General features: G+C 42.7%; 1 protein-coding gene across 2 annotated transcripts in view; it reads right to left on the reverse strand.

Moving 5' to 3' along the window:
* Nucleotides 1–17,698, reverse strand: part of LOC138249824 (disks large homolog 2) — a 3,298,389-nt gene that overhangs the window by 1,767,701 nt on the left and 1,512,990 nt on the right. For both annotated transcript variants that reach the window (XM_069203947.1, XM_069203948.1), the window contains exon 8: nucleotides 8,291–8,435. In XM_069203947.1, the coding sequence (XP_069060048.1) occupies nucleotides 8,291–8,435 (145 nt within the window). The remainder of the gene's footprint in view (nucleotides 1–8,290; nucleotides 8,436–17,698) is intronic.

The raw sequence follows: 17,698 nt of genomic DNA on the forward strand, positions 1-17,698 counted from the left end.
CATAGGGGGGCCTAACTAGGGCCCCCTTACATGCCACTGTGCCAAATGGCCATGCCCAGGAGACAGAAGTCCCCTGGGCAGGGCTATTGGGCAGGGGGGCATGACTCCTGTCTTTGCTAAGACAGGAGTCATTTCCATGGGGACTGTGCGTCAATAAATGGTGCAAGTCAGGTTAGAGCCAATATTTTTTACTCTAATCTGACTTGCACCATTCTTTGGCGCGCAACCCTCAGTCTTCCCTTCGCCTGCGCTGCCCGGTTACAGTCATTTATTTTGACGCTAACCAGGCCGCAGCGCCGGCTAACATCATTCCATAAATAAGGCGCCCGGCAGGCACGTTGGAATGGCGTAAGCCGGCAGTAAACTTTTGATTTGTGTCAAAAAGTATAAATATGGACCCAAATCCGATACTAGAGGCCTAGGACTTTCTTGGACTCCTGAAAGAAGGATGTTTCCCACTGAGTACCTTTTGACAGACCCCTGCATTTTTTGATCAGTACATCAGGGAGGGTTTATTTATTGAAAAGAGAGGAACTTACTAAGTTGGAGAGGAAGGATGGGCATTAAGCAACACTTTCAACCTTTTTTGGCCCTGGGTTACACCTGGCAAAGTGTTGGACACATTTGATCATATTGTACCACTTTCTGTATCCCCATTACTTTTGCGTCATTTGCACCACTTGCTTTTCCTAGGTATTCAGCAGTTCTGTAAGTCACTAGTGTGGGGACAGTAGTGTTGCAAAAGAAAGTGGCTGACTTAATATGCTATTAGGCATCTGGCCTACAAAGAAGCATGTGATCAAAATAGACTTCCTAGGGGAGTTTAAATTCAGGGAATGGTCACGCCTCTTAATCGCACATCAAAATGAACACTCTTCTGCAATGGGCAAGGAAGCCATTATGTTGCTAAATATTTTTTTGACCTTGTAGCAGTGATTCATTATTCCTTCAGGATGACAAGTTCAATTTAATGAGTTCAATGTGGAAATAGAGGTTAGCATTGTGGGGGTAAACTGCGCGACTTAAAAATCCTTAATACTTGGACAATCTATTATACCTAATATAGACACAGTGGGGGTTATTCCAACTTTGGAGGAAGTGTTAATCCGTCCTAAAAGTGACGGTAAAGTGACGGATATACCACCAGCCGTATTACGAGTCCATTATATCCTATGGAACTCGTAATACGGCTGGTGGTATATCCGTCACTTTTAGGACGGATTAACACCTCCTCCAAAGTTGGAATAACCCCCAGTGTGTTGTTTGTTGATTACATTTCCTGCAGAAAATTAATTTCCTGGTATCTATAGAGGAGCATCACTTTGTGCTCTTGCTATCTCAATGTCTCTTACTGAGTATATCATACTGTATGGCCTTCGTCCACAGTAATGCCTTGGTCTAGTTGGGTCAAGCTTACACAGGGAAGATAAAGATGACTTGGTACTGTCCACAATGCACTCTAATCTGTGGCTATCCAAGAACACGTAGTATCAGGCAATATGAGGTCCTTTTCAGGGAATCTCACCTCCTGGCGCCTCAGACACCAGCTCACAGAAAACACTGTTTCCCACTAATCTAGGGCTTGTACCGGACAAATCCAGGGTGAACAATTTCTAGGGGTTTCAGACGTTTCAGTCAGTATTCTCCCTAATAGTGTCTGATGGTCTCGGCCAATTCTGCCAACTCAAGGGGGCAATGCACAACCTTGACGATGTTGTTTTGTTGCATTGTAGTTTAGATAAGAGTGTTCCTACCTGTGCATGCTTTTCAGGCACTTATATCTGATAGGCAAATAATAAAACAGAGCAGATACAGAGCCAAACAGAGCACCAACACCAATGGAAAAAACCCACAAAAAACTATAATCGCTAGCTCAAAATTAGTTTTTGTAGTGTTTGCCATGTTTATTTTCCAGTGCTTTTTTTCATTGCATCTTTCACTGACTTCATTCAAAACAACCTTTCCTCCCTAACCTGCGCCATCCACAGTATCTGCACAGAACATCTCAGCAGGGGGTGTTGAACAATAGTGGTAGTATCAGTAATATTATCTTGTGCTTAACTCAAAGTAAGAATGTACCACCCTTGAAATAGCTGCCAGAATCGCATAGTTCATCCGCTAGATTGACTTGGCCCAAAAGCCACACCAAGTTGCATATTCACACCCTGCACCAGAGCCTCGGTGTGCTCTGCTCCAGGACAAAGCAGGATTTCATGGAAGTCATTCCTCACACCATTAAATGGCAAATCACAGAAACCACAGTACACAAGAAAACAAAAGAAGGTGCTAGCATGCCTAGTAACTTTTCCAGTATCAACAACCAGCCAATATGAATTAATAGAGGGATTTCAAAGGCCTGCTATCAGAACTGAAGTGAGTCCTATAGACTGCTTTTTAACTAAGGTCCTCCATGACTATTTGTATGATATAGCTGCTTTAATTTGAAAAAGTGAGAGCTTAGTTTCCACCAATAATATCTGCAGTGGAATAGTTTTAAAACAAATTCCAGGTGATATAACTCTTTCTGGAGGACCTGACTTTTAGCCTGTGGAAAGAGTGACCACTGCCTTGACTCACAAACAGAAGTTGTCATCAATTCTGAACAAGTTTCAGTAGTGGTAGATTAGTATCAGCTTTGTAGCTTGGCTGAAACATAAAACAATTCTTAGGCAAAATGTGTGAAGTAGTTTGTGATAAAGCAAAGAATCACTCACTTGGAGAAAATAAATGGTCTCATCTGGAGTCTGGCAGGATTAGAGCACACTGGTAAATTGGCAGTGTCCCACCATGTCAAACATGTGGTTCACCCACCTCATTTAGATTTGGGGGTGGACTACAGGGTTTCTGATGGCAAAGCCTCAGCTGACTCTGCCTTCAGAAACCCTTGACCATAACCACTAGACAGCTGGGCCACTGTAATGGTCCCACCCCACCTATTCATGCAAGTGACCATCACTGACTTTATTTCCTCATGTCCGCCATGTGAGGGATGATGGATACTGGCAAGAAAATTAACAGTGACCCTAGGCATGGTGGGGGGGCTCTTTGTGCCTCTGGGCCATTGCTATTTGATTTCTTCACAAACATACTCCAGCTTCGGGAGTATGTTTATGAGAAACAACATAATTACTGAGAGAGCTAAACAATATCATGGCAAACCACTGAGCACTTATCTGTTTCTAAAGTGTATTTGCTGAACTGGCACATGTAATTCAGGCAAAGAGATTCCTAGCAGGAACATGTAAATGCCTAACTATGGCAGACAGTGTACCTCTGGAAGGGAGAGGGTAGGACCTCTGTGCATCCAGTAGACATATGAGGGCTGCCTGCAATACTTTAAATTGGAACATAAGAATGGAAAGGTATATACTACATTTATCTAAAAATAAACAAATGAAGAAAAATAAAACAAAGTGCTAGATATGGTGGCTGAAGTTCCTTAAGCATATGATGGCTATCATGAAGGAAGATCTGGTGATGAATTTTAATCTTAAGTACATTTCTTTCTGAAATTTGAGTGTTCCAGTACCTCTCAACCCTAAATCAGGACCACAATGTCTTTGAGGTCTGGCGAGTATCTAGTAACTCAAGAGGTGGATACCATGCATGCCATTGGGCTGAAGCAAGTAGCAAGTGTTGGCTACAAATATCACTTTTGTTCTCAGAAAAAAAAAATTGAGCCAGTGTAAGGGCTGTATTTGGGCAGTGCTACAAGAAAACTGACAAGTGGTGCAGGAGACCCAACTCTAAGTCAGAGCAGGGGAGCCTTGTCATGAGCCTTTTCAGCTAGATCAAGGGGCATATTTATACTCCGTTTGCGCCGAATTTGCGTGGTTTTTTTCGACGCAAATTCGGCGCAAAACTAACTCCATATTTATACTTTGGCGTTAGACGCATCTAGCTCCAAAGTATGAGGAATGAGCGTCATTTTTTTGCGTGAACGCCTTCCTTGCGTTAATGAGATGCAAGGTAGGCGTTCCCGTCTAAAAAAATGACTGCAACGCAAATGCGTCGTATTTATACTCCCGGGCAAAAATCACACCCGGGAGTGGGCGGGGGAAAAAACCCCGCATTTGCGCCTCTTTTTAACGCCTGGGTCAGGGCAGGCGTTAAGGGACCTGTGGGCTCAAAATGAGCCCACAGCTGCCCTCCCATGCCCCTAGGGACACCCCCTGCTACCCTTGCCCACCCCAGGAGGACACCCAAGGATGGAGGGACCCATCCCAGGGACATTCAGGTAAGTTCAGGTAAGTATAATTATATTTTTCTTTGTTTTTTTTTTTTTGGCATAGGGGGGCCTGATTTGTGCCCCCCTACATGCCACAATGCCCAATGACCATGCCCAGGGGACAGAAGTCCCCTGGGCATTGCCATTGGGCAAGGGGGCATGACTCCTGTCTTTACTAAGACAGGAGTCATGTAAATGGCGTCTGGGCGTCGTTAAAAATGACGCAAATCGGGTGGAGGCGATTTTTTTGCCTCAACCTGACTTGCCCCATTTTAAGACGCCCTAACGCCATGTTCCCCAACACCAGCGCTGCCTGGTGTACGTGATTTTTTTTCACGCACACCAGGCAGCGCCAGTCTGCTAGCGCCGGCTAACGCCATTCAATAAATACGGCGCCCGCATGGCGCTTCAGAATGGCGCTAGCCGGCGCTAATCTTTTTGGCGCAAAACTGCGATAGCGCAGTTTTGCGTCAAAAAGTATAAATATGGCCCCAAATGTATCAATTTGTCTTTTGATTATTTTCCAAGTTGGAAAGGCATTGAGGGTATACTTTAAAATTATATTCATTAGGCACTCCAGGAGGGTAAATGGAAATCTTTCAAGACCTTAATGACGATTCTTTGTAAACCACTAAGAACAGCAAAGGTGTTTAGTTCCCCTATGAGGTTAAGTCTTGGTGGATGAAGGATCCTGTGTTCAGGAGCTTTTCCTGAACTAAAATGTGGAACATGTATCAAACAAAAGAACTCTATTGTGACCCAACTGACCTTTTATCCTTTTTCTGATGCTAGCTTCTTTTGGATGGATCTCATTGATCACAATTTCCATGTAAATAGTTGCTGGGTGACCACATTATTATTGTGGCTTCAATACTTCATTACCGTCTAAGTCTCCTACAGGTCCACTTTTGCACAAGGCACAGGTAAGTCAGCTATTCCTGGCATGACATGATTGACTTGATTCAGTGTACATGCTAAATGAAGGAGTCCTTTAAACTATTTGAGAATGTCCTGTGATTTAGAGATTAAAGTCCGTGTGCACTCTGGTTCCAGCTTCCTTATCTTTGCAAGGTAATTGGTGTCATGCCATAACATTCTTTTCCAAAGCATCTCTTACAAAAATTATTTGGATAAACATCTTTTAATTTAATTCAGTTTTTGTATTAAATCTGTTTCTATTAACATATTCAAATCTATCTATCTATCTATCTATCTATCTATCTATCTATATATATATATATATATATATATATATATATATATATATATATATATATATATATATCAGTGAAATTCACCAGTTATAGTTATATCAAGCTAACTATAACTCGTGCACTACAGTAACTATAACGCATGTACCCATTATGCACAGCATTGTCATCAATTATATCATGTCAGATGTTGCAGTGATGTTATCAATAAAATCAAAGAACAAGTCATGAATGGTTTAATATGTGAGGTAATTAGCAGTGCCTCTGCCTTCCTCTTCACCTATGAGTACCAGTGGGTCAGGGTGCCCCTACCCTGCCACTTTTCAGGATTCCAGGACTAAGGTGGTCGTTATGAACATGGCGTTAAACACCACTCCGCCGGTGGTGGGGGTAACTACCGCCAACAGGCTGTTGGTTCGGACCACCATATAATGATGAACAGTAGAATCAGCCAGCGGGCCAGCCACTCACCACCAGTATGGGAGAGCTGCCATTAACAGTGATAGGCCTTTTCAGGGCCATTTTCAGCCCTGTTTAGCTGCGGGTATAATGATGTCAAGGACTGCCATGTGTGCCACGGCGGTCATCATTGTAAGCTTTGCTTTTGCTGCCATAAGTGCGCCCGGTATGCCCAGATGTGGGACCCGGGCTCACTATGCCACTGGATTCAAGCTACCCTGGCTGATGAAGGGTGAAACCCTGAAACCGGTCATATTTTATTTTTACAGTTCTACAACACCCACCCAGACACCCCGTTTGATCACCCAGACATACATAGGGACACCCACACTCACCCCATCGAAAGCACTTGCCTTACATTCTTTGGGGTCCGTGATGATGGCTGCTGTGGTCCCATGTTGTGTATGGGCAGTCCCACATCGCCAACATTTTTCTGCTGTCGTCCACACCACCCAGCTTAATTCTGAATCATTATATGGCGGTATACATACCGCCGCAACTGGCAGTCTTTTGTCTGCCGTCAGCACGGCGGTCAGCTGTGTTTACCACCATGTTCATAATGACCACCTAAGTCTCTCAGTGAGGTACAACATTCTTCACATTTGTGGATAGACACTCACAACTCTGGAATGGGCTGTGGTAGACAAAGCTACCTCAAGTAAGCAGAAGGCCCTATTTTTTAAAATGTTCAGTACTGCAGAACTATTACGGGACTAACCGTCAGATATACCTAACTTTTTCTGAGCATTAACCTCTTTATGCCCAAGAGCTCCTCTTTAAACGCCTCTTTATCAAATATGTGAATGCATTTAAATTTAAGGTCAAAAGTTCTAACTTTTTGACAAATTGGGTGATTTCGTTCTGCCATTTTTTCTGTTTTGGAAAGCAAAGTTTCCTAAGGTAATTAACATGGGAATCAACAGACTGGGGTCTCACCCTTTTTTACTGCCCCCCATTTGATGTATCAGAGTCTTTCCATCAGTCTTTCCAAGAAGGAATTGAAGTGGATGACCTTGCTCTTCTGAGAGTTTCATGCAGACTCATCAAATGTGTCAAAGTCATGAGCAAAACAAAAAAATGCTCTTCTTAGGGAAACTCTTACCTAACTTTAAATACACAGTGATGACTCCACTGTGTAATATACATACACTAACCCTTTTTTTAATCTATTTATTCTTAAATGCCCATTCTCATTCCAAAATATTTGCAATATATTTGGATACAATATATTTTAAATGATTTACAATGCCCCTGAATTGTTCTTCTGTGAATGTTTATACATCTTACATTTGAAAGCTTGTTGCCAAGTCACAAAGCAATATTTTTAAGATAAATTTCATTTATGTGCCATAGAACACAATGAATTAGTCTATGTTGTTATGAGAAAACAATTTTATTGTAAAAGGTGATATGGTAAATTATGTTATTATCTGCCACCAAACTCCTACCACTCAAACCAGCTACAAAGAAATTGTTTTGGGTTTATATTATTGTACTCAGCGACCCCCCCTGGCTACATTGGGTAGAGTTTAAATGGAACACATGCCAAGTCTTTGCCTCACAGCCTTTCCTTAATTTTAGGGTAAAATGTATTATGGAGACCTGAAAAGTTATTTATTCTATTTTTTTTAGCTCATAGGTTCAGTGTTAATGTTAGTTAGAAATCATGGGATATTCTGCAGCAGACATCAAGCCTAAGTTAGTTGTTGAACAACCCATTTTTCTGAAGGCAAAGCCAATGCTAAAATGTAGACAGATGTATTCAGCTTAACAAACATTATTAGCAACAGTAGTGGGATCAACTACCCTTCTAGTATGTCACTAAAAAGGAAGTCTCTTTTGCACAAATATAGTTATTATTTAAAATTTTGCAATTGGTAAATTAGGCAGCAGCACCGAATGACACTTATGTCTGCTAGTTCATTCAGCTGATTCTAAAAGTTCAATACATTAACAGGTAAGAGTGACAGGACCATTTTATGCACTCATAAATACTGTCAGAAATATCAGCGTCATTTTTGTGACATAGTACTAACTGCATAGTAAAGAATTCCAATACAATGCAGATTGCACCCAAGAGCAACCTGCTAGATCTTGCTTTTAAAGGTCTGCTTACCATTTGACAACAAGAGGGAACTATAGCTAATTTAAACCAAACATTACCTTAAGGCATGCCAACAGACATGCATGCAAGGAGCAAGGCTTGCCACGTTAATTTCAGAAAATCAATAATGTACACATTAATAAAGAGAAGGGTTGCAGTTGTTACCTCATTATAGCTAGATAATTACTTAAGTATTTTGACATAAAACACATTATGCACAAAAAATATAAAATCATAATCAGTTTGTGATATGCTACAAACCCAATTTATTTGACAGCAGGCACTTACAGTGTGTTATATCTGGTGGGCCGTAGGGGTCTGTCAAGAAAATTGTGGTAGGCTTCCCCACTTTTAGGTAAACTACATCAGAAGTGTTCTTCAGAATTGCTACTGCCTCTTCATGGGTGACTTCTTCTAAACTGTAATTGTTTACCTTAAATGAAAAAATGAAATGATTAGAATTAAATATTTCTATACAGGATACCAAAAAGCTATGTGATTACCAAGGCATTTCAAGTGACATATTTATTTCAAATAAGGGATACAGTTCACAAACATTACTAAATAAAGTTACTTTATTTGCCCTGTGCTTGTCAATATGTAGTTCAAAAAGGAACAAATGATGGATGTAATGCTGAACAATGTCAAACATTCACCCCAGTCAGAGATCTAGGGCTTAATCCATCATTATTTGCACACCATGCCATTCCAGTTTGGTCCCAGCCGTATGCAAATCAGTATCACCCCTCATTAGCCAGGCAAGGTTGAATCCAGTGGCATGGCGAGCATGGGACCCAAGTATGGGTATACTATCCTACTTAGGGCGACAAATGCAAAAAGAACACATAATGGACGGAATGCTAAGCAATGTAAAAAATTCACCCCAGTCGGAAACCCGGGCCTAAATCCATCTTTGTTTTACTCTCCACGCCATTGCAGTTTGGACCCAGCCATATGCAAAATAGTCTTGACCCTGCTCCCCATGGGGCCCATCCAGCCCAAACTGCCAAGCCAGGTCCTGCCTGGACTAGAACCTAGCATCCTGGGAACAGTTTTGGGATATCACCCCTCACCAGTCAGGCTAGTTTGAATCCAATGGAATGGCGAACACAGGACTCACATCTGGGCATACCCATCTCACTTAGTGTGACACATGCAAAAAGAACAAAAGATGGACAGAACGCTGAACAATGTCAAACATTCACCCCAAGTCAGAGATCTGGGCCTAAATCCATTGTTTTTTAACTCACCACACCATTTCAGTTTGGGCCCAGCCATATGCAAAGCAGTCCTGTCCCTGCTCCCCATGGAATCAGTCCAGCCCGAACTACCAAAACCGGCCCTATGTTGCTTGTGGTTAGATTCAGGGAGGAGCTGCCCTGGCAGTTTGGGCGGGACTGTTGCCATGAGAAGCAGGGTCAAGACTGATTTGCATATGGGTGGGTCCAAACTGAGGTAGCATGTTGGGTAAAAAAACAATGGATTGGGATGTGGCCCCAAGAGATCACCAGTGGCTGAAATTAATTCTAGCTTTCCATCCATCTCCTTCTTGTTTTTGCATTTGTCACTAATTGGTGACTGATTAAAGACATGATGATCAGGCTAACCTTATGACAATATTAAAGTGGTTTAATAGTCGGTTCTATAGATGCAGCCCAACAATCCCAACCAACGCTCCATCTAATCATTTTCTTTGTGAATGCCCATACAATGCTTGTATTCACACTTTTCTCAACCATGTCCCCAACCCTGTTTGTGTGTGTCCAGGATATGGACAATGCTTACAATAAGGAGTGGCACATGGCTAGTAATATTTCAAACTTTCTCTTGAATATGTAACAATTACCTTGAGACACTACTAAAAATACACCCCCCATTAACTATGGTTTGCTCTTCTCCTTCCACTAAACTTTGTTTACATTTTTCTTAATTTTCCCTGTATTCATTGTATGGAGTTCAGAAATGTTAATAGTCAGCCGTTGGGAACTCATGGCTGTATCCAGGAATTAACTGATCAAGCAGCACAAATTGACTTAATATTGGTACTCTTGTAATATACCATCTAATGCCATGTTATCCCTGGTTTTAACTCTTTCGACCACTGGACTATTCTGAGCAATTGATTGAGCATGAGCATTCTGTGATATACCAAATAATTTCAGTATCTGTATTTTAGAATTGTAAGTTAATTATAGCATTATTTTAATATCAGCTATAAAAATGTGATGGTTAAATTAACTATCAAATAAATATTAAAGAGGGTAATAAAAATAAGTGAAGGATGATAAAAAGAAGTGGTAAAATAAAACTCAGTGTAATGTGTGATTGAAAATGTAAACATGAAGCACAAAATAAAAATGATGGAGAAATAAAAATGTTCTTTCCAGCAACATTTGCATCTGTTTGGTGTCAACAGTCTACTACATGGCCTCCCAGGCCCCACATTGCACCACCACACTTTTAAGGTCTTCCTACATAACTCAGCACACCTCGTGAAGGGCCTGAAAAAATGAGCTGGTCAAATTGGGATGTCAAGCTAAGTACTCTCCAGATCTAGAGCTGCAAGGAACTCTCCTAGCAGAATCAAAGGAATAATATTCTGCAGTGTGTCCATTTTTAAATGCACTGTCTTAATTAATTGATTTGCTCTTTTCATGTTGATCAGTCTAAATCCTCCAAAGATCTTTGGACTGAAAAAGGCAAGGGAATAGGCTCATATAGATTCCAGTCTAGATGCCAGTGTTCCTGAGGAAAAAGAACAACTACATTCTTTGCCCAACAATGACCGAGTAACTTTGGGAGAGTGAATTGTCTCTTTGTGATTGGATTCAATGAGTTCTTATTACACTGTAATCTGGCAGAAGGAAGGATAATTCATTTGTGTGTCCTTCTTGAATAATCTTGAGGAAGTAGCATTACACAAAGTGATGGGACCTCCTCCCTACCCACCATTGCCCCGGTAGAATGTGATTAGGGGTCCTTCAGTCTCCCATATCTCACAGATATTCATTAACGGGGCACTCCTGAAGAGTTGGGCTTAATAGTAGTGTCTCCACAGGGGGCACCAGGGCAATGACCCACCACTCCACTCTATCACCAAATGCTTTACCTTTGATAGCTTTTACAAGAAAACAAAACTATCTCCTGGATCGTTTCTTTGCTTGTAAGTTTGTAAAAACAGGTAGGCAGGAAAAGAGGGCTCCATTAGCTGTATTTCACATGTTTCAGGTAGTGGGAGTTATAGTCCAACAGCACCCAATCACAATACATATCTGACATGCTGCATTAACTTCAGGGGGTGCTTCATGTCAGATAACGGAGCTTCAGGGATTGTCAATAATACTCTCTTTAGACCTATAGGAAGTTGGAATAGAGAAAAAGGATCTACCTACAACTCTATCCTGGGTTCTGATAAGGTAGAAACTTGTGGAACTGGCTCTGATGTGTTGCCGAGGTAGAAGACTGGATCATCAGAAATCATGGGCCATGAAATTGAAGAGCATGCAAGTTCTGATTGAATAGGGCTGCTACAGGTAAGTTTTGTGTTTTTCAGTCCCCAACATTGTGTGCATGCGTATTTCTCTGTGTGCTAGGGACTGCATGTATATACCTTTGTGTAAGTGTTTGAGACTGTGTGTGTGTATCTGTGTTTGTCTGTGTGAGAGGGTGAGTAACCATGTGTGATTAGAATGATATCCTTCCTGTTTTATTCCTCTTTTGGTTGTTGCATCTCCATATGAGGTACAGGGCAACATTCAAAACAAATAATCTATATATTTTAAAATACACAAACGTTCTCGCAGCAGTCCATGTTGCTGCCTTTCACACAGAAAAACTGACACTTAGCATTCTGCACAGGCCTGGCCATGATTCCTAAATGTATCTTCATATAAAATCAACTGTTTTCCCTTCTAACCTGGTCTTTGTATTTTTATTTACTTTAATTATCAGTCAGGGGTCATTAAGGCAGCTCTACAACATTTTTTACAGTATTTTTTATGCTTTATATATGGACTGATAAGGGTAAAAATAAGGTGAATTTACTAATTTTGTACCAATCCGAATAAAATACGGGTCATCCTGGCATAAAACTGGCCAAGTGGCAACGCTCTGAAGGAGCCATGCCAAGGCCTAGGTCAAAGTAGACAGTATGTGCCTAATAAACAAAAATTGCTGCACAGAGACTGCATGGCCCAGTCCAGTTCCTACACTGTTGACAGTAGTATATGCAAACTAAAATTAAATCATGCACTTCTAAGATGCACCAGCATTTCTTGATTACATTACCTGAGTACGGAGAACTACTACTGGCAGGCAAGACTGCATTCTACTAGGACTCAGGCTAAGCCAAAAAATAAATGGTTCTGGGCAAAGACAAAGCTACCAGTGGTGCAGCAGGTGCAATAGCACCAGCGTCTTGAGGCCTACCGGGCCCACTGAACCCTAATTAATGTTATGTATATACTACCTAACCCACAGTTACCAGAGCCATTTTCATTGCTTGCCCTACGACCTTGTGCAACCTTGACATGCCCCTGGCAGAGAGTGCAATGATTTTTGTTGATGCTACACACCGCCCATGATAATTGTGTGTGGTCACTGCTTTTGGGGCCTTTATTTAACTTGTACCTGCTTAGTGCTTCCATTGTATGGCACTGTTTACTGATCCATGTAGAAAGTCTTAGCGGCATATTTACAAGAAAGTGGCACATTGGTCCCGATGCGTCACTTTTCTTGTGTCACACTCGCCTCCCCCTAACCACACCATGGTTGCGCCGTATTTACAATAGGGCACACCATGGCGGTTGCTACCACAACAGCATCAACATTTTTGATGCTGTTGTGGTGCTTTGCTGCGTTAGGGTAAAAAACGTTGACGCGTGTGCAGCAAAGCACAGGAAGGCCCATTGATTTCAATGGGTGCGTCATTTTAACGCCTGCTCTGAGCAGGTGTTAAAAATGACAGAAAAAATGTTGCAGTGAAATGTAAATTTCACTGCACCATTTTTTCGGTTATCCCTGCTTGGGAACGTCCCCTTGCATGCATTATGCCTGACACAGACATAATGTGGCTCAAGGGGCTGCAAAGTGGCACAATGCATGAATTGCACCACTCTGTAAATCTGGGACGGGGGAAAGGTCACCTTAGCATCAAAAATACAACCCTATGCTGGTGCTAAGGCAGCGCAAGGGGCTTGTAAATATACTCTTAATGTTTCCATCCATTCAGCCTAAAGGCAATTTAGGCCATTCCTTCCAACATTCAACACTTGCCACCTAAAATTTGTAGGAATTTAGGGGTAAGTGTTTAACACTGTTTTCCACAGAGAGATTCAACAGTCTTCCCTATACGGTAGTGCCATTGGTATTCACAGCCATTGCCTACCCTGCCTGGAGAGTAGACACGTGATTCGACCCTTCTCACGGAAGCCAAGAGGTCTGAGGTCAGTAACAATCAGTAGCAGTGTCTCCCATTACCAGAACAGGGACATGAGTATAGAGGCAGGCCAGTCCTGGTGAGCAGTTGAGGACTTACCTTTACAGTATATCTTTCCCTTCTCCCTTCAATACTACAGGAGCCAAAGGATCATGGGCCTAACCCCAACTGCATTACACTCTGTAAATGGGCTGGGAGTGGTGTCACCGTCATTTCCCTCTCCTTGACTGCTGCAGCCTTCCCTTTTGCATCTTGCCCTCCTTAATGTCCTCACACTATACTGCTTTTCTACACACAGCAGCTGGAAAGCACCTTTCACTCTCTGACCCTAACTGGATTATGCCCTTGCTTTGGGTGAGGTATGCCAGTCCTGGTGAAAGATTGAAGCCTTGCATCATGCAGCTTTCCTCCTCCCTCTGATAATGCAGGAGCCAGAGGCAGAAGATGCCTGCACTACCCCCAACTAGAGACTCTTGTGGGTGGGTGATGACTTGGCGACCATCAGTGTGGTCAGCCTGGCTGCTGCAGCATACCTGTTCCTCTGCTTGCCCTCATTCACCAATCCTAAAAAAAGAGCCTTCTCTGCCTGACTCTAACTGGACCGACTGCTTCCCAGACTATGAGTTTTGCTGCAGCCTGATCTGTGTCTGTGTGCATGCAGGGAGAACAATGTGTCAGTGTGAGTGGAGAATGAGTTGTTTATTTGTGAGTGCAGGATGAGTGTTGTGTCTGTGAGAGTACAGTCTGCATGTGTTAGTGCAAGGCGAGCACTGCATGAGTTCAGATTGTGTAGTGTACCTGTGAGTGTAGGGTGAGTGTTGTGTCTGTTGGAGAGGGGATTGAGCTGTGTGCCTTTATGAGTACAGGTAGAGCAGTTGCTGTGTGAGAGCAGGGTGGGTGATGTCTGTGACTGATGTACCTTTGTAAGTGCAAGGTGAGCTGTGTGTCTGTCTGAGTGCAATGTGAGCTGTGTGTCTGTGTGAGTGCAGGGTAATCTGTGTGGGTTGAGGGTAAGATGTATGAGTGCAGAGAGAGCAGTGTTGGTGTGTGACAGCATGATGAGATGTGCACCTGCGTGAGGGCAGAGGGAGCTGTGTATGCAGGGTGAGTCTTGGATCTGTGTGTGCAGCATGGTGGGTGCAGGGAGGTACCATTTGCATCCCTTTAAAAAAAAAATGCATTCAATTTTCTCAAAAAAGTATTTGGTCAAATACAAAATTTGCACCTATGTGAGACAACTTCCATCATACCATGTCTTACAACTTAGACTCACTCGCTGCATCAACTAGTGTGTCGTATTCAGGTCAAACCATTTCACCACTAGTTGGGCCCCCTGCACAATGGGGCCTGAAGTAGCCTGTGTTACACCCCCGTTTCAAGAAACCAGGTATCTCAAGCTAGACTTTATCATTAATGAACAGTATTTTAATTCTGTCTCCCAAAAGATCAGACTCTGCACTGATAGAATATTCATAACAACAGATGGGCTTAGCTTTCCGATCAGAGACAGCCACAGAACCTCTTGATTCCCTCCAGTAATGTGTGGCACTGATTTCTGAATCATGAAGGATTTATGTACCATTTAAATCAGTTGGGAATACATTGATTGTATCTCAACAAAGGCAGATAGAGCATCAAATATTTTTGCACACCCTTGATTTCCAGTCTCAAGTTCAGATATGATGGCATTCAATGATCACAGCCCCAATTAAACAGCTGCAACTCTGAGAATATGTAATGATGCATCTGTAAAGAAATGAGCTTGTAATTCTATTTTAGCAAAAGCATTGCACAATTCTACTCTAAACCCTCAGATTCAGAGAGAAGGAGCACTCAGAGCAGGTGTAGGCTAGGGGCAGCAGGTTGCACACAGTAAATCAGCTGATACTGTGTTTGTTTAGAGGGTGGGAGGGATGATGGAGTCTGTTCTTCTGCACATGTGCTGGTAGAGGTTTCACTCGCCGTGAAGGTTCATTCCACTGCAGTAATGTTAGTACGGTGAGTGAGGCCTTTTTTAGCAGCTCTGCATAAATCTGCCATGGGGCACTATTGTGGTCGAGCGTGGAGTAGGCAGAGCTCCATGCAAGTGAATGTCAAGGGGCAGGGCTGCTTTCAGTGCTATTGTGGAAGTGGGTGGTGCTGAGGAGTTGTGCTAGGGGACAAATCTTACAGCTAGTTCCGGCCCAGGAAGGCTGGCCTCAAGGAGTGAAGGACACATTTAAGCTGCAACAACATGGTAAAGAGGAGCGCTTTTCTCACTCTTGTTGCTAAAGAAGTATTCCCTTCTTCTGCTGGGAATGCTTGGAACCCTAGTTGCCCTTGATGGGCCATAGGGTTGAAATGCAGGACTTCTGCAACAGCAGAAGCTTTGTAGCAGCTCATTCTCCCTCCCTCTGCCAGGGAGCTAGGGTGGGGGTCACCATTAACGCGGCAACTGAGCCCAGGCCCTGCTTCACTGCACAATTTAAAATCTTTCAGCAGTCCTCAGATGCTTGCTGAGTGGAACTTTACATTTTTTCTCCAAAATCAATGTAAAAGCCAACTACTGGTGTAATGGGCTGTATACGTTGATATCCATTTCCTGAAATACAGGATTAAATTGCTGCTGTGTTGAATTTCATGTGGCCCAAATCTAACTTTGTTAACATATTTCCTTAAAGCTAGCAATGCTACCTTTTCTTGGGGCAGCGCCACTTGACTTAGTACACTATTTTTCAAAGGAGACACAAAATTTATTGGGATGCAAAAAGAAAAACCCTGCAATACTCTCCTTCATCTCAGACGTGCTCGCTCACTAATCCAGAGTCCCTCCACTTTTAGAAACCACCGTCCGCCACTGTCTTTGATTCATATGAAATGGATTCTTTCATTACCAGAATAACTGCAACAGTTTTTTGAATGGTTCATGAAATTGAGCAAATAGCTTTGAACTAGTACAATGCTCTTCCACTGGTTTTCCAAAATTGCAGTTAATATCTCTCAATAGCATGATCAATCCTACCTTATTTATAACCTTCCTGTTAGAAATGGGGTCTTTGGTTGCCCTGTCCAAGCAAGAACCCTCACTCTAATCAGGGTAAGTCACACACAATCAAAATTATCCTGTGCCCACCCTCTGGTAGCTTGGGCACTGAGCAGTCAGGCTTAACTTAGAAGGCAATGTGTAAAGTATTTGTGCAATAAATTATGCAATAACACAGTATAGCACCACAAGAATACATCACACAGTGTTTAGAAAAATATATACTATTTACCTGGATAAATGCAGGTCAAAATGATTAAAATGCAATAAGTATATTTAGGAATATCACTGTAAAAATGATATAAAGTGTCTTTAGTCTCTTAAAAGCAATAAATGTATCTTGCAAGTGTAAAGTACCTGGTTTGCGTTCAAAATCTCCGCAAAGAACCGCAGAAGAGGAGATGCGTGGAAAATAGGAAGGTGTGCATCGATTTCTCGTGCTGCACACGGCAATGTGTTGTTTATTTTTCACGCAGGGAATGCTTTGCGTTGATTTCCGGTGCTTGGTCTTAGATCATCCTCAGGTTGTGGGATTTTCGAACACTCTGGGGACAAAGCGTTGAATTCCGGCGCTGACAGGATGATGTCACAGGGGCTGCGTTGATCCGGTGGGCGTTGTGTGGAAATTTCTACTGCACGGCAGGCGCTGCATCAATTCCTCTCTGGAAGTTGGGCTGTGTTGTCCCGGCTCAGCTGTGCGTTGATCCAGAGGGGCATGCATCGAATTTCCGGTCGCTACGCTGGCGCTGCATTGATCTTCTCATTGAGAAGTCGGGCTGCGCCGTTCCGGTTCAGCCTGCAGTGAACTTTTCACTGCGATGCAGGCTGAGTCATTTCTGCCAGGATGTGCGTCAATTTTAGCCGCACAGTGAGTTCTTCTTGCAAGAATTATGTTTTTTGGTCCTGAGACTTCAGGGAACAGGAGGCAAGCTATATCCAAGCCCTTGGAGAGCACTTCTCAACACAGCCAGAGAGCAGCAAGGCAGCAGTCCTTCTCAGAAAGCAGTCAGGTGAGTCCTTTGGGCAGCCAGGCAGTTCTTCTTGGCAGGTTGCAGGTTCTGGTTCAGGGTTTCTTCTCCAGTGTCTGTGACAAGAGTGTCTTGTCAAGAAGTGTCTGAGTTGGTAGGGTCAGAGACCCTGCTTACATATCGAAATGTGCCTTTGAAGTGGGGGAGACTTCAAAGAGTGGCTTAGAAGTGCACAAGGTCCCCTTTCAGTTCTATCCTGTATGCCGGGG

Source organism: Pleurodeles waltl, chromosome 8 (genome assembly GCF_031143425.1).
Source record: "Pleurodeles waltl isolate 20211129_DDA chromosome 8, aPleWal1.hap1.20221129, whole genome shotgun sequence".
NCBI lineage: Eukaryota > Metazoa > Chordata > Amphibia > Caudata > Salamandridae > Pleurodeles > Pleurodeles waltl.